The 25,398-nt window shown below is 35.8% G+C and overlaps 1 protein-coding gene across 1 annotated transcript in view; it reads left to right on the forward strand.

The window, feature by feature from the left end:
* SYNE1 (spectrin repeat containing nuclear envelope protein 1) overlaps positions 1-25,398 on the forward strand; it is a 294,515-nt gene that overhangs the window by 93,020 nt on the left and 176,097 nt on the right. The window contains 18 exon segments of the mRNA XM_039568730.1: positions 1,371-1,535; positions 2,992-3,144; positions 3,589-3,732; positions 4,051-4,224; positions 5,235-5,393; positions 7,367-7,531; positions 8,115-8,249; positions 9,046-9,204; positions 9,447-9,655; positions 9,932-10,040; positions 11,290-11,454; positions 13,392-13,559; positions 15,046-15,222; positions 16,512-16,652; positions 17,670-17,830; positions 20,562-20,712; positions 24,006-24,233; positions 24,767-24,865. Of these exon segments, the coding sequence (XP_039424664.1) occupies positions 1,371-1,535; positions 2,992-3,144; positions 3,589-3,732; positions 4,051-4,224; positions 5,235-5,393; positions 7,367-7,531; positions 8,115-8,249; positions 9,046-9,204; positions 9,447-9,655; positions 9,932-10,040; positions 11,290-11,454; positions 13,392-13,559; positions 15,046-15,222; positions 16,512-16,652; positions 17,670-17,830; positions 20,562-20,712; positions 24,006-24,233; positions 24,767-24,865 (2,862 nt within the window).

The raw sequence follows: 25,398 nt of genomic DNA on the forward strand, positions 1-25,398 counted from the left end.
TAATTTCTTTTGGATGTGCTCAGAAAGGTTAGCCTTTGCACAAAGCAAGGGGTTTGCTCCACTGCAAGTGGAGAAAGATTCAAACTGCAGATGCAATTTACTGAGGTGATTAAATTTATCCATGATACCGCAGTACAGAACACCTGAACACTACTGATCTCAGCGTTAGGAACTGAACACAATGTGTGTTGTTCAATCCTCTCTTGAAAACATTTGACCAGTATATAACCATTAGACTTTTTCTTTACAGTTGCATCTGAACTTTTTTTGCACGTGCATGAGTTCTGACAAATACAGTTTCAGAACTGTAGCTCTGAAACTTGGGATGACTCACAGTATGGTTGGATAGGAATTTTTCACATGTACCATTGAGAAAGGATTGTATGGGGCTGTCACTGGAAGGTGAATAGTTTTGGAATTATAGGGTAGATAGATAGTCATAAACAAAATGGATCCCCTTCCTAAATCCTGAGCATCAGGTAGCATCAGCTTGAATCCTTCTGATTATTCGTTCTCCCCTGAAAGAAGGTGCTCTCGTGATCCAGTCTGTTTGGAACAGACTGTGCCATTCATTGAATAGTGCATTGTTTGGGAGAAGGGTAGCAGGGACAAGCCAAAGCCATGTCAGAGAAGGTGTGGACAGTCATGGGACAGTGATTGAGTCCTGTTTTGTTTACTGGTATAGCTGGAGTCATGAAGCCCAGGGATACCTGCCTTAGGAACAATTGCCCATTGGCTGGAAGAGAGAAAAAGAGGGGAAAAGAGGCGCTCTTTTTCTTTTCTACAAATTTATCTGAGTGTACCTGCCTACAAGATGCATGCAGTCTATCAGGCCGTCTCAGTGAGGGGGACAAAATCACTGACGACCATCTCTTTCCCCTCTGTGCTCACCTGCACTGAAATAGGAGGGGAGCAGTGATAAAGAATCAGTCTTCACAGGTCTTCTGGGATGCCAGACCCTGGAAAGCTGCATGTGATTCACAGCAGGGAAAGGACCTCTCCACAGTCTGTATATGGCCCGGGTTACTATCAGCCCATACTGTTTAAGGATAAGACAGAAAATAGATGAGCCCTAACAGCATTTTCAGTTATGGAACTTTCTTTTATGGAGGAGTTTCATTAGTTTAACTGAAGCCACTCACTGGAGTAAAATGAGCTGTAAGTAAACTGGCAGTAATTTTTTATTCCACAGGTTGTATTCACAGACATTAAAATTCTATTATAGCATATTCGATGTGAGGAGCTTCAGAGGATAATTGTGCAACGAATTTTTTATCAAGTCATGAGCGGGTGATTAAATTTTAGTTTTGTGATTAAGATAAAGACTAATTGAAAAGGTTTTGGAGCTGTGTTTTTATTTTCTTCTTCAGGATTTCTTCAGACACTTACCTCATTGGATCCAACAGCACACAGCCATGAATGATGCTGGTAATTTTCTGATTGAAACATGTGATGAGACCATTTCCAGAGATCTTAAACAGCAGCTTCTGTTGCTAAATGGAAGATGGAGAGAATTGTTTATGCAAGTTAAGCAGGTAAGTGACTTTGCCCCTGTTACTTTTAAATATTTACTTTGTTATTTCCATGCAAGCAAGACAGATTACCCTGTTAGCAGGACTATAGGACAACTTTCAAAAGTGCCTAACTGTTAATGAGTATTTAAATTAGAAATTACTCCCTGACAGTAATTTATTTTATTGAGGCTCTTCCTTTATTTGCCTTTTTGGTTATACAGCTATTTTGGGGGGAGTGAGGGGACATTTTCAACTAGTATAAGCTGTACTTTTTCATTATGGTCACCGGTCTTGATACAGTGAATGTTATTTATACATAACCTCTACTGTTCTGCAAAGAAAATGACTGATTTTCAGTGCCTATTGTTACTGTAAAAGCTCTATGAAACTAAACAGTAAAAATGGTGAAAATGATGATTTTTACTGCTCTTTGATGAAAGCTCCTTCCAGTTATTGTACTGCAACCATAAGCAGGGACAATAATTAATTTAATTAACTAAATGTTTGCCCCATTTTGGTCAGACTTTACTTCTATCTTGGTTACAAGCAGGCTCTGATAGTAAACGAATAAACCTACCCTTTACCTCATGTAAGAGATTCAACTGATACAAAAATAATCATTGTTTCTGTATTTGCTCTTTGAAAATCAAAGAGAAGATGTGAGCTTAATTACATAGAAGTATTTCACACCTCATAAACGCGTTAGAAAATATCTTTGGTATAGTCAATATACATCTATTGATATTGTCCCCTTTCAGTGATTTGAAATCGCAGTTGCCTATTTGAAGGTACTGAATCTGTTTTCTTTACTGGAATTATTATCTCCTATGCAGTCAAGTTAAAGGGAAAAGCAAATAATGATTGTCTCTCTTTTATTGTAACTTTTCCAGACTGTTGACAAGAATGTTCTCAAGCTTTACTTGCTGATGCTATTTAGGGCGATTCACTGATGTAAATGTCTCTTCCCCTACTTATGCAGCTTCTTTCATATGCTGGCTGTGTGGGTTTTTTTCTCACTGGCTTTTTCAACATTTCTGTCATACAGCTCTTCCTACTTTGTAAGACATATGTTTCCCCTTCCCCTGGCCAGCATTCCTTTATTAAGATCTCCCTTATCCTTTAGCTTTTCTAGGCTTTTCCTGTTCTACTCTCTTTGCTGAATTGTCAAAATTGATATTGTAAGTAGTGAGAAATGAATTGAACTGTTGGTTCTAGAGTAGAAACAAATGAGTCTGGCATTCCCTGTTTGTAAAAGAGGCTGACCTCCTGTATGCATGCTGTTCATTTTAGCATCATTACTACTGAAACTAAGGCACATGATGAGTTTAGAAGATTAGTTTCCATCATATTGTATTTCATTGAATATAATTTTTCCAGCAAAAAATTGCACTGAAAACATACTAATTCTCCTAAATCATTACTTAATTGCTGGATATCTAATTTGGGGTGGGGCTTTTTTTTGCTTTCCTTTTTTTAGTATGCTCGAGCAGATGAACTGGACAAAATGAGGAAGGAGTATGTGGATGGCGTTGCCCATTTGACAGCTTTTATTGATGGAAGCAATAAGAAATTTTCAGTCCCTGTAGAAGTGTCCTTTCTTGATGTCAAAAGTTTTATACAAGATTTAGAAGTAAGTTTCTTCCTTTAGTTTCCTTCTTCCTCCTTCAAAAGAAATAAACTTGCAACTATTTAATTCTGATAGCATAAAATTATTTTAGTATACATTCCCATTATTAACTGGGTTTTTTTACCAGTGGTGGATTTTTTTTTTTTTGTATTATTTCAGCTATAGCTAAAATATTTATCATTGTATTCTATTAGTGACATTTTTAGAGCAAATTTCCAAAACACTGTCTTACTAGATATTTCTTTCTTTGTAGTTTCAAATCGCATTCAGGTGAGTTGACTGATACTCTTTGGCTCAGTTTTCATGCATTTGAAACATGATACAGTGTTCACTAAAATCAGTGATGAAAATAATTGATACTTAGAATATATATCGTTTATCCGTCTTTTATCTCCCATGAACGCACAAATACTAGTGCTGAAATATTTTTTGAAACACTTGTTTCAGAATATCAAGCAGAAATTGCCTGCCATGGAAGCTCAGTATAAAGCAGTTACAAGAACGGTGCAACTTATTACGAAAGAAGTTTCCCAAGAGGAAGCGAATGAAATGCTGGGAACTTCGGCACGGCTCAAGGAGCAGCTGGGCAAGGTTGCAGAATACTTTTTTTTACTACTTGTTGTTGACTGTTGAACTAATAAATAGTAGGCTCCTGTACACAAATTCTCACATATATGCATTTGAACAAATATGTAGTTGTAACAATTGATTCAGGGTGAAGATGTTGTTTCTTTTAAATGCTAAGACTACCATCCTTAAATTTAATACTCTTTTCTTTAGAAGTAATACAGGATCAGGACTGCTCTATCTTGAAAAAGAGTAGGTAGCAACTATGTAAACCTACATGCAGAAAAAGTTGCTATTTATTGAATTTTACAACTTTCTCAATAACTTTTTCCTGACCAAAAGGTTAAGGAGCATTCCTGTGCCCTGCTGTATGAATGCCAACGTCTGCTGTCTCCACTGGAAGAACTGGAGAAGCAAATCACACATTTTTATGAATCTCTTGAAAAAGTAAATGAAATAATTTCTATCCTGGATCCTGAAGCACAACCCACAACTGTTCTTAAACAAAAAGCCCAAGTAAGTTTCAGAAACATCCTACAAAGGTCTGCTGCCTCTGAGTATTTACAATTATCTCTCTAGGAATTTGGATTGCAACCCTGTAAGCTGAGCAGATATTTCCTCATATTCAGGCAACAGATGTAGCCTTATCCTAAAGTCAGCTAGGCGTAAATATAAAATGATTGAAACTTGTGTTCCTCTCTAGTGCCCTTGGTTTCAATCCAGGAAGTAAACATAAGATTTTTTTTTTTTTTTAATCTAGTGGAAATTGGACTGAAGTACTAGAAATATATTGGGTTTTTTATTAAGCAGATGTTTCCTTGGACAATTACGGAAGTGTATTAGAGGCTTGGAAAAGTGGTTTCTTTGAAGTGAATTGCAATATAACATTAACTTTTCTACATGGCCAATAAACACTTCTCTCTGGAGGAATTCAGAGCTAGTCAGAACTCTCTTGGAAAGTTAAATGAAAATAGGATTTTTAAAACCTTTTTTCAGCCTTTACTACTTCATGCATGTTTTCTTTTTCTCTCTTTTTTTTTTTTATGTATATTTCTCATTACTTAATGCAATTTATAATGAAATCTGAATTCCAAAAGCTGACATGAAGGATTAATTTATTGAAAGGCAAGGAATGTTGAGATCTCAACCTGCTACTGAGAGCTGTCATTCCTATGTTCGTTGATGTCACTGTTGGTTACTTAGATTATGCAATAAATATAGAAATACCATAAAATTAAATCACAGGACAGTGCATTGATCTACATTCTCTACTGAAGAGACAAAGGGCTTGGTTATATGTCTGTGTATTGTTTCATGAATAGCTAGAGATCTATTTGGAGTTTGAGTTCAAAGAGAAAGTTGTATTGTCTGTGTTACTCCATGTAATACTTTGTGCAGTCTGTTTGCCATGGTCCTTTGACCTCATCCCTTTTGCCCTTACTGTCAAAAAGCATCTTCCTGTTATTTTGCCAAACTTTCCTCCTCATTGTCCCTGGCCAGGGTGGATATATGTTTTTTTCTTTCAGGATTTGGTAGCTTATCAAGAAAACTGCAAGAAAGATGTGTCCCTGATTGAGAGAAATAGTCAGAGTATCCTTCAGTGTGTGGCTTCGACTGAAGTGTTACAGCATTTCCATCAGTCAACATTTCAGAAGAAAGCTACACAAGTTCAGATTACTTTTCAGGTAAAAATGCCATACTTTGGTGCATGTTTCTGAAAATTTGTTCATATGCAGCTGATCCATCCTACTGTAGCTACATTTCATCACTCTGTAGCTACTCTCCTGGATAACTCTCCTCTCTGGTGTCAAGTTATTAATTAAAGATTGTTTTTATTAGGTAATAAGTGGTCAGGGGACTGACAGTCTTGTTCTCCATGCACTTATTCAGAGGTGAGCCTGCCACAGAGGAACCTGGTATTTAAGAGAGCTTTCACATGCCCCAGGCTCCTTCGGATTGAGGAACCTGAAATCCTACTGTTAGGGCTGCACTGTTTTTGGTTTCTCCTGACTTCATTATCTTGGCTAATTATTTGCTTCTATATTCCCATACATTCCCTTTCACACAAAGCATGGAAGATGGAAACTTTTGCACATGCTACTATTGCTGGGCTTTATGTTTCCTCAGAAAATGCAGTGGATGGTGAATATAGAAGGTTGCAAATATGTTTCATTGTTTAATGCAGAGATGTGGCATTTGGATTATATTCCCCATTACCTGTTGTAATTATCAGTTACTACTGCTATTTTTGGGGCTGTTCAGCCCCAGTCTAGCCCCACTCTAAAATGAAATTAGCCATTACATGTGGTACAGAGCCAGAGATGAACTCAGTGATCTTTATGTGTCAGTTCAAACAATGTTCAGTGATTCTGTGACTGTCTTAGAGTCTGATTTCCACATAATGGGTTCTATTACATTTATTTTCAGGCGATTATTGTTCAGTATAAAGCTATCCAAGCTGAATTCTAAACTACAGAAAATCACCTATCAGTAAATAGCTCTCTCTGAGAAGTGAATTTTGAAATTTCTATTGTATTTTGTGGAGTGTACCTAAAGATAAATTGTGGTTGATTTATAATGTAAAAACAATTGTTTTAAGTTTAGCTTATTGTAGCAAAAGCAGATGCACTTGTAGCTTGGTGAATTTACCATGTTCAACAATAATTACTCTGTTTCTATAAAGTTGCATGGTGGTTTACCTCTTTATGTGTTAGAAAATAAACCTAAAAAATAGAGTATAATCATACAAAGTGTGACATACCTAGAGGTAAAATACTGGAAACTAGCAGTTTTTTGTGTAAAGAATACATCTCTATACAATTCTATTGTTATGAAGATATTTTCATCAGAAAAATTTAAAAATATTTATCAAGATGTTTAAGTTGAGAACTACAGATTTGATTAGCTGGCTGGGTAAACTCATTAGAATTCCTTACGCTGAGGTTTGCAATCAATGAGGATGGTGAAGGGGATGTACAGTGAGCAGTGCTGCAACTACCTTGCAGCAGTTAAAGTGCTGAACTGGTCATTTCTCCTGGTAAATTTTCTTACTTGCTCATGAAATTGTAACCACTGAATATTGCAGTGCACGGGGACGGACTAAAAAGCAGACTAATGGAAGAGCTGTGACTAAGGTTGCAAAATGAGGATTTCAGCAACTAAACCATAAAATTTGCTGTCTTCTAAGCAGCTTTGTGCCTGGTTACATATACTAGTGTGATAATCATACAAACCTCCTCCAGGTCAGAAGATCTGTAACATGGAACTGATTGGATCCATGGGTCAAACCACCTTTACTTTGAGTTGTGTTAGGGGAGGTAGTTTGATGCCAGAAAAATGAAATGGCAAGCTTCTGATCATACCAAATGCTTTACATTTGAAAGCAGGCTTTAGGAAAGAAACTCACTAATCAAATGGCAGAGGCATTCTGAAAATATCAGAGACATCTAATCTGCTAATTTTTATTTGAATTATGACATTAGTACAAGCCTCAGTATTAAAAATTGGGAAAATGGGAGCATGAGAGGGAGAAGCATGCTGAAAAGCATATATTTAAAAGTGACACAAATTAAATGCATGTTTTGTAAGATCATGGTAAAAGAGAGCAAATAAAACTCACTGTGAAATTGCCAGCTCATTTTCTTTGCTTGTAACTCAGAATATGGTCAGGAAAGCTGGTGAGTGGAGAAAAAACATAGAAGCAAATAGCCGTTTGATGAAGAAATTTGAGGAGTCTAGAGCAGAACTGGAGAAGGTAATACAGATTGCCAATTGTTGCTTAAAAGAAAAAGGAAATCCTGAAGAACTTCTCAGGAAACATAGCGTGAGTAAATTCCCTGACCTTCCTCAAGGAAATCTTTGAGTGCATGACATAAAAGCCTACTTAATTCTAAAACTGCTGTGGATTTTTTGCATGTGTAGAAGTGATACAGATCAGGTCAAGCTAATGTTAAGACTGAAAGACAAAAAGGAAAATGATCAGCTGTCTTATTGATGTAAGATTGGATGTAAGCAATCAGAAAGTGAAAAAAACCCATAGAAATTAGGATGGGGTTTTCAGTAGAACCACAGAGAGTTAGAACACTATATTTTGACAATCTCACACATCTGCTGCTCTTTTTTTAGATAAATATATGTGTCTGTATTATAATCGTAACTTATGCATGTAGCTTTGAAATGCATTCTTGTTAAAATACCATCTCAGTGTACTGGCTGAGAATAAATTAATTTGCCAGACTTTGTCTAGAAATAGTTATTTCCTTAACTCAAACATCAGTTCTTCAATGAAACAGAAGTAACATTGAAACTTAGAGAGTGTTAGGGAACTTTGTGCTGGCAGGTTACCAATATCCAATATCAATATCCAGCTTCTTCTCTCACCTTCTCACTTTCTGCCTCCACTTCAGGAATTTTTCAGCCAGTTGGATCAGAGAGTCCTAAATGCCTTTCTGAAAGCGTGTGATGAACTTACTGACATCCTCCCAGAACAAGAGCAACACAGCCTGCAGGAAGCTGTGAGGAAACTCCATAGGCAGTGGAAGGTTAGTGAATGACATCTCTGGACATTGTAAATCTTAGTTTTGGAAAGTTTCTGTATGACCTATATATTGAAAAAAAATTAAAAGAAAACAAATTAATTTGTATTATTTGGCTTTGCATACAATTGGAAAAAGGGGGAAAAAAGGTATTTTACAATATTAGATGCAGCTACACCTACAAATGGCCTCTTGAAAAAACCCTGTTAAGTAAAATCAAGAAATGTGAGAAATTAATTATAAAACCTTATCTTCCCCCACTACATACAGCCATAATGATACCTGTGTTAAGAACATTTCTTAATGTTAGTTACTTTCCCAAGCAAAAAAAACCACCCACATTTGTAAGACATCAGGCTATCAACTTAAATTTTGTCTTCTGCCAAAGACTCCAACAACTAACTTTGCTCACCAGCTGTGGAATTTATTGCCTGCTACACCATGTTGCTGGTCAAAGCTGGAGTGATGGATGAGTGGTCTCACTAGCAGACAGGCAGAAACCTCTGGAACCCGTTGTGAATACTATTTTATACAGGAAATATTTGCTATGGCCTGCCAAGAATGAAGATGTCTCTGTAATGTGCCTTATACATGGGCATTTTGGTCGCAACTTAGGACCTTTTGATAAAACTAAGACATTGGTAACAAAGCAAATACAGACAAACCCTTATCTGTTCTTGAACATATATGTTTTATTTTCTATATTATTGGGTTTTAGATTATTTATTTGTAGCAAATTTACTGAAGTAGTGTGAGTAGTGTTTTATCTCCGTGCTTCTTTATTGCCCCTGTGGGTGTGTAGGATCTTCAAACAGAAGCCCCATATCATTTGATCCACTTGAAAATTGAAGTACAGAAAAGCAAGTTCCTGGTGACAGTGGAGGAGTGCAAAGCTGAACTAGCTCGGCAGAACAAGGTGTTATCAAGAGAAGGCAATGAAAAAATGATCAAGGAACACATGGTATGAGTTACATTCCTTGGGGGCATGTACAGAAATACATTTCAGTGTCAATAATAAACAGAAGTTCTGACTAACTCTTAAGCCACCAAACTCTTTGTGTCCAGCTTATGTCAGATCAGTTCTTGAGATCTTTAACGAAAAATTTTATTTTAATTTAGTAGTTTATGAAAAGTATATAGATATGCTTCGTAATTTCTTCCAGTTTGTAATTTTATTGAATTTTCTGCTTTGTCTTCCATCAGTTGTTCTTTGGTGATAAGGGATCTTACCACCTGTGTGAGAAAAGGCTACAACGAATTGAAGAACTGTGCCAAAAACTGCCAGTCTCTGATCCAGTGAGGGGTACATTGGAAAGCAGCCACCGAATCCTGAAGGATCTGAAATCCCAGATAGACAGCACATACATAAAGCTAACAGAGCACTCGGACACCTGGAAGGGCTATAAGAGCAGGTGTCACCTCAATTCCTACCTGGGTCTTGCAGAGCCTTGTGCATGGTCACTCCTCTATGTGTTGCCATAGATCAGTACCATGTAAAAAATGATACTGTGATCTTAGCTTCAAGTAGAAAACTATACTTTATGTAGTAATTTCACAAAGTATACTGGGGCTTTGAGTGGATTTTATAATTTTCTGCTTACACTTAAGAGGTTATTGTTTCGTGGTGGCAATTTTTGTCTAATCTTTTTCTTTTTTTTTTTTTTTCATCCTGTGATGTCTTATTTCAGATTTTCTGAATTGGCAAACTGGATTTCATCAACAGAAAGAGAGCTAAAGAAGATAAAGGAAAATGTTAATGATACTGCCAAATACAAGCAGTGTAAAGCATCTGTGGGGGTGAGCCCTTAGCTTATATTCTAACAAAGCTATGGTCATTGCTACTGGGACTCTGGATAAAATTCTGCTCCAAAGTAGTGCAACTGTTTTACTACAGAGACCATAGTAGCTCTATTGATTCCTGGTATTCTTAAAAACATTACCAGGAGAAAGTTGCATGTTATAGCAAAGTGAGGCAGAAGTTCTTACTTTTAATAATTTAGAGAGTGACAGGTCCCTTTCCCTCTATGTTTAGAACATTAAAAATAGAGGGGCAGATAGAATAAATATTTGCCCATCATCTTATTGCATGCAGAGTTAAAAGTGCTGCTCAAAGAAAAGCAAAAATTTCTGGATTGCAGGTTTTTGAATGATGTTATATTTAATTACTTAAATTTAAGGAAATCTATTCCAAAAGTTCTCTTCTACAGTAGTGTAACAGGGGAGGAAAAAATATTCTACCATTCACTTTGGCACTGGTACCAGAGTGATAGAATAGCTGTAGATTGAGTTGGTTAGTTAAATTAGTTTTAAGCAATAATTTATTGTGTCTCTTGGTGCCCAACTTGACCCTTCTTTCTGGCTTTTTTTTTTAATTTCACATACTGGGAGCACCTACATACTGTAGGTATTTATGTGAAATTCATGAGCAGGTTATGCGTCTAACTATATGGAGAAACATTATTAGGATGGCCTTGATAAAACTGATAGATCTTTAGCTTAATGGGGGCTTCTGCTTAAAAAAGTCTGATTACTCACATAGTTTCACTGCTGCCAACATCTCTTCAGCACTGCCACAAAGACACAGTTGAACTACTGGGTAAAAAGAGGAGGGGGAAAAAAGCTATTTAAATAGAAAAAGAATTACACAGAACTATATTGCATGAAATTACATATTTGGGAAAGTCAGCAATTCAGATTTAAATTGCAACTAAGAAATATGGTCAATATATGGAAAACATATATGTGGTACTTGCCTTCTATCTATCTATCTGTAAGTAAAAATGTTTGTGAGGGAAAAGTACTGCACTACTAAGTAAAGAACAGTTTAATTAGCAGTGGAGTAAAGTCTGTGGAAGAAGTGCAAAATTCCAGCCATTGACTGGAATAGAATCTGATAGGGTATGCAAATAGAAAAATACTACATTTCTAGTGTTTCAAGATAAAAGTACTCTGTTTACAATGCTATTCTTTGAACTGATGCCGTGAATGTCAGTTATGGATGTATTTTGTATCTTCGAAGCAAATATGTTTTGATTTTTTTCTGTAGGAAATTAGGAAGCATATTCACAAGCATGGAGAAAATCACAGCTGGCTGAAATCTAGAGTTGCTGTTTTGACTGCACTTTGTCCTGATTTGGAGGCCAAAGAGACAGAGGATGAGTTTTGTAAACTTTCCAGTGACTTTAAGAGACTTCTAGATTTGCTGGCTGAGGTACAGTACAAGGGACACAAGAACTCTCCATTTCCAGTGTCACATGAAATGACATCAATTATGGCTTCACATGCACAAGTTCCCTGCTGTGGTTTTTTTTCAATTAAGCTGCAAGTCTTCAGCAAGGAAAAATTAATTTGTACTCCATTAGTAGCAAAGCACTGAGAGTAGCAGGCAAAAAATATAGACATTATTATAGTGGATCTTTTCCCTTTGCAGAATTGGAAAGTATCTTAATAAATGTTTCTGGAATCAAAATGTCCATATTTTTAGGTTTTTTAAATCAGTTCGTACTGAACATTGTCAAAACCATGATGTACATCAGCTAGTGGATACAGAATTGCACTTTAATCTTGGTTCATTTATCTTCTATGCTGAAATAAAGCACTACTTTGAGGTCATTTCTAGTCATTAAGGATGTGTATCACACCCTGAATTTGCAGGAAAAGGCTGCAGTTCTCCGAGGCCTGAATGAAAATGAGATGCTGTAACTGTGGAAATTATGGGAAATTTCTAATTTGTAACAAGCAAAACCTCTCAGAACCACTGAACCCTTGAGTTCTGTGGGCTCTCAGGGAACTTACTGCTTCACAGTTCATTCAGTTAAAAGAAAAATCAGGTGAAACTTAGAGCATCTTAGAGCATTCTAAGATGGAATAGACCCACTTAAGGAAAAAAAAAAAAAGACTTCAGGAGAGAGAAAGAGCTCAAAGTTCAGACTTCAAATTTCATTGTTAATGTCAGTTCTTGTGGAGGCCTTACAGAGGTTTCAAATGTATAAAATTTCTGTGTATTTATTGAAGCATCTCTAAACTTCTGTGGTGTGAAAACTGTGTTCGGAAAGTCTGGGCAAGAGATGTAATTTCCAACCGACTGTAAAAAGCTTAAGATACTATATTTGTTTCAGTTTTTTGGGGGACAGTTTTTTGGAGCTTAATTACTTTTGCTTTTTGTTTCCTCTGAAAGGCAGAACTAAGGGTAAGTTAATGAGAATAAGTTAATGATGGTAATATAAGAAAACAAGGGGTCAAATCTATACTTGGTTTGAATCTAAAAGCATAATCTAAGTGGCACTCTATACTATAGTTAAAAGACTACTGATTCTTAAAAGTCTGAATAGTATTTATAGAGCTTGTTAATCAGGTAGATGAGTCTGTTTAAACAAAGACTGATACTGGGTATGGCCAGAGTTCAGCAATAGTTTTGGAGAGTGAAGCCTAAACATTTATATAACCAGGAAGTGAATGGTTTAAGTAAAAAAAAAAAAAAAAAGAAGGAAAAGAACAGGGAAAAGAAAAAGAAAAGGATCTAGAATAGTTGATGATTAAAACCTTAAAACATAGGAACTATATGATGAACAGAGCCTGAAAATCAGCTACAAGTATTCAGCTGAATCATGCAAATGGAGGAGAACTTTCTGGTATGTTGAATGGATACCTCTTTCTTCATAAAATTCTGTGCGCTGAGACTGGATACTGCACCACATACACACTGTGGTCCATAAAACCGGGGTAACTGAGCACTTTAATGTATTTGTGATTCACCAATACACTGCTCAAGACAGGCCAAATGGCAGCAAAATTTTTTTGTGTGTTGAGTAGTGCAGGTGTTTTGGAATCTGGGTCAGCCTGCAAAGATAAGGAGAGTGCGTGTTTTCTAAGTGATCACCAATAAGTAGCTGTCACAGATGGCTTTTTTTCATATGGCAGTGTAATAGGGAGTATGTTTGAACAAGACAAAGGTCTCCTCAGTCACATTTTAAGTCTAAAGACACTTTTTCAATGTAAATTTAAAGGTGTCAAAAATGCTGGAGATAAAAATTGTTTGAATTTTAAAAAGATACTGTATTTTTGAAAAAGTATTCCAAACATAAATGTACCCTTAAAATATAGATGTGTCTTTCAACGTGAAATACTTAAAGTTATCTGTAATTTTAGATTGAAAATACCTTAGGTGCTGTTGGAGACTGTGTCCAGTACAAAGAAGAAGTTAAAAGTGCAATTGAAGAGTTAATTAACAATTCTAAAGAAGTCCAAGCAGAAGCTGAAAAGATCCTGGATACAGAAAGTTTATTACAAGCTCAGCAATTACTGCTTCATCATCAGGTAGGGCAATTACTCATGTCCATATCCAATTTTTTTCAAAAGAATTAATGTAATTACAAAATTTTGTTATGTCCAGTAACATAAATCTTTATATTTAAACTTGGAAGAATTACAACAGAAGTAGTCCTATATGGCCTAATATTGATTTCTTTTAATGAAAAATGTTTTCAGTATTTTTTAAATGTTAAATGTCAACTTTTATTTCATATGGGGTTTTGGAGCACAAAACACCTGAAAAACAAGCTTCATTTACTTTTAATTTTGGGTAAGTGTATTCTGCAAATATGTAGACTCTATCTTTCTATCTTTTTATAGCTTGAGTTTCAGATTCAATCATGGTAAATTTGGCACAATTCTGGCTTTGGAAATTTCTTTATTTTACCAGTTTGATGTGGCCCTGACTCTAAATGTTGGAGGGAAGGTGTTCCTCTAGCCTTATCTCCTCTGGATAGCTGTTTTTTGTGACAGATGGGCCTCCATTCTGTGGGAGTGGAACAGGAGGTTTTTTATGCACTGATAATGGATCAAAACATCTACAGGCTACAGTAATAATCAATGGTATGGCTTGCATACAGCAAGAATCACAGCTTTTAAGGCCAAATATGGGAATTTAACTTCGTGAGCTGCTCAAAGCTAATGAGAATAGGAGTCATTTGCTGCCAATGTTTGAGCATTATTTAAGTGTTTAACATTTATTTCTGTGGAGTCAGACAGCTTACTGTCTGACCAAGCCACTACCAAGTCTTACCTGTGTCTTATCTAAACTCTTTGGGTATGTGTTAAGGTTCGTATTCATTCTTTAAATAGTCTACATTCCTTATCCATTTTAGGAGAGGTAGTAGAAATAGTTAACTTCTCCTTGAGTTCTTTTTCTTGGGTGTGGAGTCTGTCAAGGTGGAAACACACTTTGACACAGACCTGAAGGTACCTAGAGCAGAATTGAGCTAGCTGTGAGTTTACCTAGCAAGGCTGGCATGGGTCAGGCACGTTAGAAAGATGTATTCTTAGGAATTTCTGATAGTGCTACAGATCAAAACATGTCCAGGACAGAGTAACACAACTTAGCCAATCCCCTACTGCTCTCTATAAGGCTGATGTATTGCTTTGTTCAATCTGAGGCTCCAACCTGTGCCTCAAGAGTGCAGAGCAGACCTGGATGCAGTAATGAGGAATACATGAACCTGTGACTCCTGCTGTGGTCGCTCAACTGCTGCAGCTTCTGCTTTCTCAAATATGCTTTGGATAAATGGCCACATTTCTACTCTTTTTCTCACATGCATATGCCACAAAAGGGTGGCATTTGACATTTTGGAAGCCAGGGCATATACTTGATGAGTATGTGAGAGTCTCAAGGATACTTGCCCGTTTATCCCTTTGCCTCTTACTCTCACTGCATGCCCCTGCAAAACCAGAAAGGGACTGTATTGTGCTGGTTTCCCATTAGGGCTAAGAAGTCTAATCATTCCTGTTGGGTGAATCTTTTTAGCAAAGGACAAGGAGACTCCGTGCAAAAAGGCAAGATGTGCAAAAGCAGATCTCCCAAGCCAAGCGGTTGCAGATTGAAGGTGGACTGCCCAGCACAGTACGAGAGGATTTACAAAAATTAGAGGGAACATTGGAGAACATGCAGCAGACTATGGAGAAACGGGAAGAGCAACTGCAGGTGGGTCATTTGCACATGGAAATAAGACCTCATGCTTTCTTCTTCCTCTTCTTCTTTTTTTTTTTTAACTTAGTAATACCCAACTTTTTTTAATATCAAAACCTCATTTTCTCACCTCTGACTCTTGGTCCTTGGGGTTTTCATGATCAGTACTTCTATGAAAACTTCTTGAAGCTACTGTATACCTCTTAAATAATAAAGAAATAGCATTCTGTCTGGAAGTGTTTAAACATCCCAACTATTCAGTCATAATAGTTAACAGTTTTAAATAATTTATCCATGAATTAATTTTTAGATGTCTCTTTTCTGGTTACTAAAGATGACATTCCTCTTTAGTTGAGTTTCCTTAGGCTGGATATTAGGTTAGTAACACCTGATGGGCAAATATAATCCTCACAACTACTGTGTGAAATATATGCTGTGATCCTAAATTTAAAGACGGAAGGAGAAAGTCACAGGGAAATCAAATGGATTGTTTCAGCTTGTATAAATAATCACTGACTGAACAGGGATTAGAATTTATAGCTTCTTGCACCCATATGTGGTTTGCCCTTTACATTTTTCTTAGCAGAATGTTAATCTAAATGGCTGCTATTCCATCCAAACATTTAAAGTCACCGAAACTATTTCCCATGAGAAAACACAAGATGAGAAACACGATCAATAAACCTCAAATAACTTCTTAATGTAAGCATTTATTATTGAAACCCATTTTTTCTCTAAGAATTCCCATATATAAAGTCTTAATCTGAGCTTCAGAATCAAGAAAATAATTGTTTAAGCTGTCATAGTTCTTATGACTGGTAATTTAATGCTGTATGTTAATCAAAATTCTACATTATCAGAAGAGACCAGATAGGTCCTTATGTGTGATTTTCCTATGAGTAGGGATTTTCTTCTACCATTTTACTGTAATTTATTTCATTAAAGAATTTGAAAATCCTTTTGATATTTTTGACTACTTGTCACCATAAGTCTTTGCATGTATTACTTCAGACTTCTTACAGGACATTCAAATATAAGATTTAAATATTGCTGGCAACTTAGAGAACAGTTCTTTTTTAGCACAGCATAGTATGAATCAATGAAAATTCAAGGAAAAAAGTTTTATTTGGTTTAGAAGAGTTTCATCTACTCACTGTTGAGTAGATGGCTTCTCAGGAAAAATTATTTTAATTTATGTCAAGATTTTCTCATTTTTCCTTTTTCAGTAATGTACAATGGAAATCTTGTTTTCTCCCCTTTGATCTCTTTGTGTTCCTTTTTCATTTTGTTTGTCTGGTTTTTAGGTCACAATAAATAAATGGGAGCAGTTTGAAAGAGACAAAGAAACAGTAGTAAAATATCTCAATCAAGCAAGCTCTGTACTTGAACGTATCTTAAACTTCAGCAGTTTAGAGAGCCTCTCCTCAGAACTGGATCAGACCAAGGTACTGACTGTGTGAAATGCAGGAACTGAGGTATCTTTCTGCCTTGCCTGTCGACATGTGCTGGGTGTATTGCCTTCAATCTTTGCATGGTTTCCTGTTAATGCTGGTGTAAATTGCATATACAGATGAGAGACTGCATAAACTGTTCAGAGGTAAAAAGTCATTTTATTAAAAAAAAGTGAATGATTTCTCTAAGTCTGCATCTGAAGCATACGTATGAAAGTTAATAATATTTTGAGGACTTCCCATTTTATGCTCAATAATCATCTATGCTGGTAATCCAGTGTTGAGCACTTGCATATCAACATTAATAGGGTGCACTTTGGCAAGGTTGTGTGAAATGTCACAAATAGCACTCTTAGACCTGAGAAGAAAAAGGAGAGACTTCTACCCCATGGACATAAGCCATAACATGCCATTTGCCCTTAGTAACACAGAATTATCCCAGCCCATTTTTTTACTACTATGGAAGTAATTATAGTGCTTGTTTTTCCTAAGTGCCATGGTTTACACACTGCTGTTAACCCTTGGTGAAGCCAATAATAAATTATACCTACCTTGATTATACTCAGCATCCATTGTTCTGGTGTGGGGGTTTAATGTTTCTGACAGAAAATAGGTGCTAATCAAAGTGAAAATACAAAATATGAGATACCACAAAATCCACTTTGTAAATGGTAAGATTTAAAAATTAAGTAAAGATGCATATAATTTCTGCAATGCAAAAATAAATTTCTTGAAGAGGTATAGAAGAAACTTTGATTTTTTGACTTAAAAAATTTTGCACATAAAGCTTCCCTTGATAAATTTAATTCAATCTAGTTTGCTCAAAAGAACTTTTCTTAAATGCAATACAAAATTTACTGTCTTCAGAGATTGTGTTTATGTATTTACACATTCAAATTACATGTAGGACACAGGTAATTTTTTCCAACCACAAACATTGAGGAAAAATACTTTCTGTGTAACTATATGAAACTCTTTATAGCTGTATTAATACATCTTGCATCCTTACAGGAACTTTCTAAACAAACTGAAGCAATGGCAGTACAGGCTGAGAATTTGGTGAAGAATTCCTCTGAGATACAGCTTGGTTCAAAGAACAAGCAGTCCCTTCAGCATCAGGCAAAATCAATCCAAGAACAAGTGAAAAAAGTGGAAGTTACTCTTGAAGAAGAGTATGTTCTTAACAAGTCCTAATATTTATTCTTCACTATAAGATTGTATCAAATTTCTAGCATACCTTGTCAGCATTTTGTGTTGTCTCATCAGTTCTGTCATTTACTGCTTGCTCTGGCATAGTAACCAAGTTATGGTACGAAATACGTCAAAAGAGTGTGTGCAAACAAAATATTTTCTTTTAATACTTTGTAGTATTTCTTTTAATACTATGTAGTTCATAAAAGTTAGTTATATTTAACCAGTCACTTATCTTTAAGCCCTGGTCTTGTGAAGAAGGGATAATCGAGCTCATTCTTGAGGTACTGGACTCTTTTGGAAAGAAAAATCTCAGTTGGAGTATTAGAACAGCACATTTACCACATTTGCCTCAGTTTTCAGTATTCCACTTTCTCTATAGGAGTGTCAAGAAGTGCCTTCATCTTAGGTGAATGCCCAGATTGTATTTCATGGGCAATATCAAAAGCTGCTTCTGCTGAAAAAAAAAAAAAAGGCATCATTTTCCAGATTTTCTTTAAAAATGAAACGTTCAAACTCCAAGGAAAGCTTGATAAATATTTTTAGCTTTTTGTATTTCTAAAAATTTCATCCCTTCTCTCAAATGAGTAATTCAGTTATTGAACTTGTTACTCAAATTCAGAATGTTGCTATTCTCGCAATATCCCTATATACCTACATTTGTATGTATGTATGAAATCAGTATTTTTGCATACACTAGATCTCATACACAAGTCATAGAGAATATGACCAAAGGGCAATACCCAAATAATTGGGGATTTTTCCCCTGTAATGACCACCATCATGCTAATCTGATTTTAATTTAGTGTCATTTTCTTCCTGATATGAAAGAACAGCTATAAACCAGAATAACTAGCCTGTGCAGCAAAGGGTGATCTGACCTTTTATATAATGCTTTCTCCAATATAAAGTGTTAGAGTGATTTGCAGTCAAATTCTACCATCTCTTACACATCGTTTTCTCCAGTATTAGAGAGAAAACTAGTGTGACTTTTCAGTCCAAGAAATTTACCCATACAACAATGAATATTCACTTTTTAAATAAAGTCATCTATTTTTAAATGGAAGTCATCATTGATATAGACTTTCAATGTAGGTATGAAATAGTTTTAGTTGAATGTATGGATTATACAGAATGTCTATGGTAGTGTGTGACACATAATAAAAAGCTAAATACCTTCTGTAAAAGATGCAAATACATACAACTCTCTATAGTATATCTACAGAACTCACAGTAAGTGTGTAAGGGTTATATTTTAACTTGCATCATCAATAAAAATCTTGGCTGAGTAATTTAAAGTGAAGGTATTCCAAACTCATAAGGTGCATAAGTATCCTGATGAACAGGAAAAGGAAAGTTTGAGCAGCTCTCCACAGTCAGCTACTGTAAGAACTTAGCCCATCTGTTTTCCAAGGAGATCGTGCAGAGCTGTGCAGTTTGTTTGGGATTATATTCTTTACAATCTGTGGCTTTCTTAAACTACAACGAAGGCATACAACAGCAGTCGTGCCACTGATTTGGTCCTTTGGTTCTGATTTCCAGCTGTATTTTCAAGGGCTGGACTTGAGTGAAATATTTTTGCACATTGTTTTCCTAAAAATAACTTGAATTTGCATGCACTCTTATCAGTAAATGGCTGTTGACATTCCTATTTTTTTTTAATTTTTAAAATAAATGAGAAAAAATTAAAAGGCCAATTTTTACATTTTTAGGCTACATCTTTTCTTAAAGCTTCCTCTAGCTTTAATGAGGGGGGAAAAAGGTTTAAAACTTTTTACCGTGGAATGGTTTTTAGGCTATATTTAGAAGGAAAATGTATTTTGAAATTTTGTAATATTCAAACTTTTATGACGAAACTTTAATATTTTCAGTGAAATAGAAAATGTGTGTTTTGCAAGCTGTGTGCAGGGCCTACATTAGCACTGGTTTCAATTACTTGAAAGGAGCAGAAACTTGGAAGTTACTGGAAGTTAATGCTGTTAGGCCCTGTATAATGGCCTTAGACTTCTTACTTGTGACAAAAAAAAGGTGCTTTGTTTGCAGTCCTTGACATAGAAGAATCAGTCATAATCTGTCTCTGTTTAACATACCTATAATGTATGTTTCAAAGAATATAAAACTATTGACTCTGAGGGAGTTGAGTCACATTTGTTGTTGATTCTTCGGCTTGATATGAAATCATTGCCACAGCAAACACAAACTTCCTGTAAAATGGTGAGATTGCTGTTACAAAAAAGCAAGATCAATAAAGCAGTCAAGCATTGGTGACTATGTGTATGTCCACATTTCACTGGTTTTAATCATTCTGGCCTAGGGACTAAATTATGAACACCTATGCACTCAGTTATCTAAATATTTAGATTTCTGATATAATCATAATTTCATATTATTTCATATAAATTTCATCCTGTTGATGTTCCTTTTCCTTTCTCTTCGTGCTATGATGAGATTCTTGTGCAGCTGATGAATGAAGCTGTACTTTCTTTTACCTCTCAGTGTCCCCACTATGGCTAATGCAATTATTTGACTTCTGGTGCATGGCCTAAGAGAGAACCATGCAATTTAATGCACAACTTGGTCCTCTAAAATGAGGGCTTTTTAAAATGACCCTTTTTTAGACTGAATAAGTTCCATTTGTTATTTTAGCAAGAATATGAGCAGCTTCATTATATTAAACTGTTTATTCTCTCTAATTGATTTGGTTAATTTTAGTATTAAAAGCATGGAAATGGTGAAAAACAAGTGGGATCATTTTGGCAATAATTTTGAAGCTCTGTCCATCTGGATAGCTGAACAAGAAAAAGAACTGGAAACTTTGGAAACATCATCATCTCCTTTGGACATACAGATCAGCCAAATCAAGGTGATTAGTTCTTGTTATGTTGAGTGTTAAAAGCCCATTTATCTGTTACTTTGCTAGAGGCCAAATGGGAGAAGAGACATTTTACATGTTTAAAACTACCACAATGAAATAATGGTACATTTTATACATTAATATACCAAGCAGTAAGGTCTTACATAAACTAAAGAAAAATTCTTACAGGCTGCCTTCTCTTTTAGTGTTTAGTTTACATATGTGAAATCTTTGTGTGTATGGTTAAAAACATAATTTATACCTGTCTTATTTTTCAAGTAATCTCAACTGGTGTACAAAATAACTACATAAATACAAGTTTGGGTTTTTTAAAAAACATACATCAGCTAGTGGCTATAGAACTTGATTTTAATCTTGCAAGCTAAAGTTATAACTTGATTTATGTATCTTTTATGCTGAATTAATAAAGAAACTGTTGCTCTTGGTAGCTTGAAAACTTACATAACATTTTCTGTTACTGTATTTGCACTGTCTTAAGTTCTGTGTATATTCCTGTAGATGCACAGTGGTTTAGTTTCAAATTGCTGACTGAGGTGCATATTGTCTCCAAGCATTGCATTTCAAGGGCTGACTTTGTATCCTTCCACAAATGAAAGTGTACCTTCTCTGGAATGGCATGTTTCTAAGGGTGCAGAGTTTTTCGGTATGCAGTGCACATTGCCATTTTCTTTTTTCTGGGACCTACTTGTTCTTCAGAAGGTGCACAGGTGTGCAGCTGCTTGCAGACCAGCTTGACACTGTTTCCAAAGGATCCCATAAAGGCACTTGTTTCATGTGACAGAAACAGTTTATAAACAGATTTTCCTGTTCGTAATTTGTTCACAACTTTACAAAGACAAAATAAATAAATCTCTTGACTTCATCACTGAAGAACAAAACAATGCTTGAATTCTTGCTTCATCACCACAGCAATTCAAAAACAGTTTCCTTATGAAATAATATGTATGCACTTATTCCACTGGCATATATTATCATGTTGTCTTGCTTTTAAATAATTAGTGGACAGGATTTCAATGTTTAAGACTGAAAATGAGTGCATCAAGTGATGCTAAGATTGCATTATTGCGTGTCAGTTCTTGTCTGTCTAAATGGAGCCTTCTTAAGCCCCAATAGCCTATTCCAACCAAGTTCCCAGAAAAGTTGTTCCTTACTATAGAAGCAGATAAGCAATGATTTTTACACTGCATTGAAAGTTTCTGAAAACTCCATCATAATTCTTACACATTTAAACACCATGGTCAGCAGATGATGTTTGTGAACACCTGAGTGAACAGACATAAAACAGAGAATCCTCCACATGAGGCATAGGGTACATCATTGTGCACTAATGAGCTTTATGAGCTGTGATGTGTGAAATGAGTGATCTCACCTGCAGTGCATGGACATAGCTAGAGGTCTACTTCAGCAGCATTGCTTTGAGCCTGATTTTGAAGAATTTTTTATGTTTTGTCTTAAGTTTCCCGATGAGTGTGTCACAACACTAATCAGCATACTTAGTTCATAATTTCTAGGACACCACTTTAGTAAGGAATATTTCAACATAGGGCAAATGACTAAAAAACAGTGTGCTCCTTGATACCTTTGGCTGACCAAATTAAAAGCCTGGGGTCAGCTGAATGTAATTATCCTACATGGTACTGGTAATTTCCTACTTCTGGTGACATTGATTGCAAAGCCCCAGTGACTTCAGCAGAGCCAGATTTTCACCTACACATATCCCTGAAATTCCTGGTGGAACAAAATGACAGTTCTCACAAGTAGTTACCATTGGTGGCAGACTCTGTGAGAGTTTGAAAGCCTCAATTATCCACCTTCTTTTATGTAACTGAGTGAATTTAACAGAATAGCGTAGGAGTGAGAAAGCACTGCCTCATTTGTATCTGCTGCATTGTTAGATAATTTCAGCTTCAGGGCTGCAAATCCAGTATTTTTCCTCAGCAACATGTTCTCATGCAAAAAAAAAAAGATATTTTATAATCCAAATTAATTCAGAATATATTGCATAAAGAGAAACTATAAATTCTTATAGCACCACATTTTTTTTCTGACAGTCACCCTGCTAATTTTTGACTGAATGTTGCAGTAAGCCAGTCCTGAGCTTTATAATGGCAAGAAAGAGACCATATTTTTTATTACAATTATAGCAGATGTTGGGCACAACCTATGCTTTGAGAGTGCTTTTGCAAGAAAGTTTTTGGTTGCTTTCTTATACATACGCATCTTAACTTTTTTATATATGAGAATGCTATTGCCTATTTCAGTTTTAAAGATCTCACTTGGATCTTTCAAATCTCTCCCACTGGGTGTTTTCCATTGCTTTTGAAAACTCCATGGACATGATACATCAGCAGTAATTTAAATAAAAAAAAAACCTATTGTGAAAAAAAGCTTATTTCCAAGTTCATTGGTGCCAACTGAATAAATAGCCACTGAACACGAAACACTGTAAGTTTCTTTCTTGGATGATGTAGCTGCCAGATTTTCCTCTAATTTGTAATAAGACAAGTGCAAAATAATAGGAGACAATTGCTGTCATGGAGCTGCTGAAATGTAAAGCCAGTGCAAGTTTGTCTTCATGCATTTGGTAACTGAGGTACAAGACAGATGAAAAGTGCCAAAAACCATTATCACCCTTGTTTCATGGTTTCCTATTTATACTGTAATGTGGTTCTTTATTTAATCTTCTGCCTAAGGGCACACTCACCCTGCCTTACGGTCTAGTTAAATTTATCCTTTATTGTACTGTAGTATTTTAAATTGGAAAATGGAATCCATTTCTACTGTTTTTCAAATCATGGCATGTTTTATTTTCTAAGTCCTTGAAACCCTATTAAACATTAGTAACCAACTGTTAGGGTTCAGCTCCTTAACAACACTTTTTTCAGTTACACAGTCATGTTTTTTCATCTTCTGTTTATTTTGAATCTTAAAGAGCATTGTGTATGACTTCCCTGTGAAATAAGGGATGCTAATAAAATATGAACCATCATGTCTGCTTATGAAAATATGCACCTCAGCCAATTCTAATTGCTCTTCATGTGCACTGGTTCTAGAGCAGTCTGTATTTTAAACCTTTGCCAGTGTTAGTTTCAAGAAGAAAAAGGGTATTTACAGATCATATTAAAGACTTTAGTACTAGTTATTTCAAGTGGTCAATGAACTCTCCTCTTAGTAATTTTTTGGTGAAGGATTTTTGTAGCTGAGGTAAAAACATTTGGAAAATACTGTTCTAATAGTTAAAAACTTATTGTGAACCTTTTTACTATCACTTTACATTTTAGGTTATTAATAAAGAGATAGATGGTAAAACAACTGGAATCTCAAATCTAGAAGAGGAAGCCAAGTCTTTTTCCCAGTTTGTTACCTCAGGAGAACGTGCACATATCAAAGCCAAACTGACTCAGGTCAAAAGGTATTGGGAAGAGCTAAGAGATCATGCACAGAGACTGGAAGGAACAATCACAGGGAATGCATCAGCGCAGCAGAAATATGAAGAAAGTCTTAAACAGGTAGACTATGCAAAATCTAATGGATTGTTTGCAGCAATTCATAGAATTACTCTATATTTTTCCAAAATCTAATATAAAATTCATATCATAATAGGATGAGCTGAAATAAATAAGGAGATTTGTAAGGTAATTGCAGGACCTAGATACATAAATCTGTGCTTTCAATTGCCTAAAAGGCAGCTTCAGAAAGACAGTAAAATATACACACTCAAAAAACTATGTTGTCTTCTGGAAAACCTAAGTGATTCTCCTGGATATTGTACTTTTGAACCACATCCATTCTTGTGACAAACACTTTAATCTCAGTCTTTGATTCATAGAAGGTTGTAAGTAAAATAATTTAAATATTATTATTGCCCCAGCCAGGGGGAACTGAGCACTGTTAGCATCTTTTAACTTCAAAAGGCATTCAGCACTACAAAGGCTTAGGATATAAAATTCTCTTAGCAGCAAACATTTAAAAGATGTTATTTAAAGAATCATTTATGTAATTCCTGCTGGTTTTAGCTTCTGGTTTGCCTTTTTTTTCATAGGTGCAGCAGTCAGTGTCTGAATTTGAAGCTAAGCTAGCTGAGCCTCTCACATCATGCTCTTCGGGAGCAGCAACATACGCAGCCCTTCAGGATTGCATGGTGAGCATGTGGCCAGTTATTCCTAGCACTGAGTCCAGGGACACAGTACCACACTGACCTCCTTACACAAATGCCAGTAACCCCCAGAGCAGGGGCTGCCTGATGCCACACAACCCAGGACAAGAAGGAGGCAAGGTCTGGGCGGGCAGCCCCAGAGAAGGCTTAAGTACTTCTTCAGCTATTTCTTGTCACCATTTCAGACAGGCTTGGAAAGTTTCTTCCCCAGTCTAGGGGGGAAGAAAGCCTAAAAGTACCACTTAACCTCCTTCAGGTTATTGGTTTTAACTTTATGCATCTAAAACATTATGAAAAACAGAAGATAAGAAACAAGTCTGCTAGATATTTTTCCTCTAAGGTTTTCATGAAAACCATATGATTAAAGAAAATATATGCTTGGAAGTAGTTTTTCTTGAGCAATGAAAAGACTGGACAGAGTTTCAACTTAGAAACTTTTACCTGTGATGCTAGAAGTCCATGGGTATTTGGATATGTGGTTCAGTCCCCTACAAAAGGAAAAAAATACCGGATTGGTA

Source organism: Corvus cornix, chromosome 3, assembly GCF_000738735.6.
Source record: "Corvus cornix cornix isolate S_Up_H32 chromosome 3, ASM73873v5, whole genome shotgun sequence".
Classification (NCBI taxonomy): domain Eukaryota; kingdom Metazoa; phylum Chordata; class Aves; order Passeriformes; family Corvidae; genus Corvus; species Corvus cornix.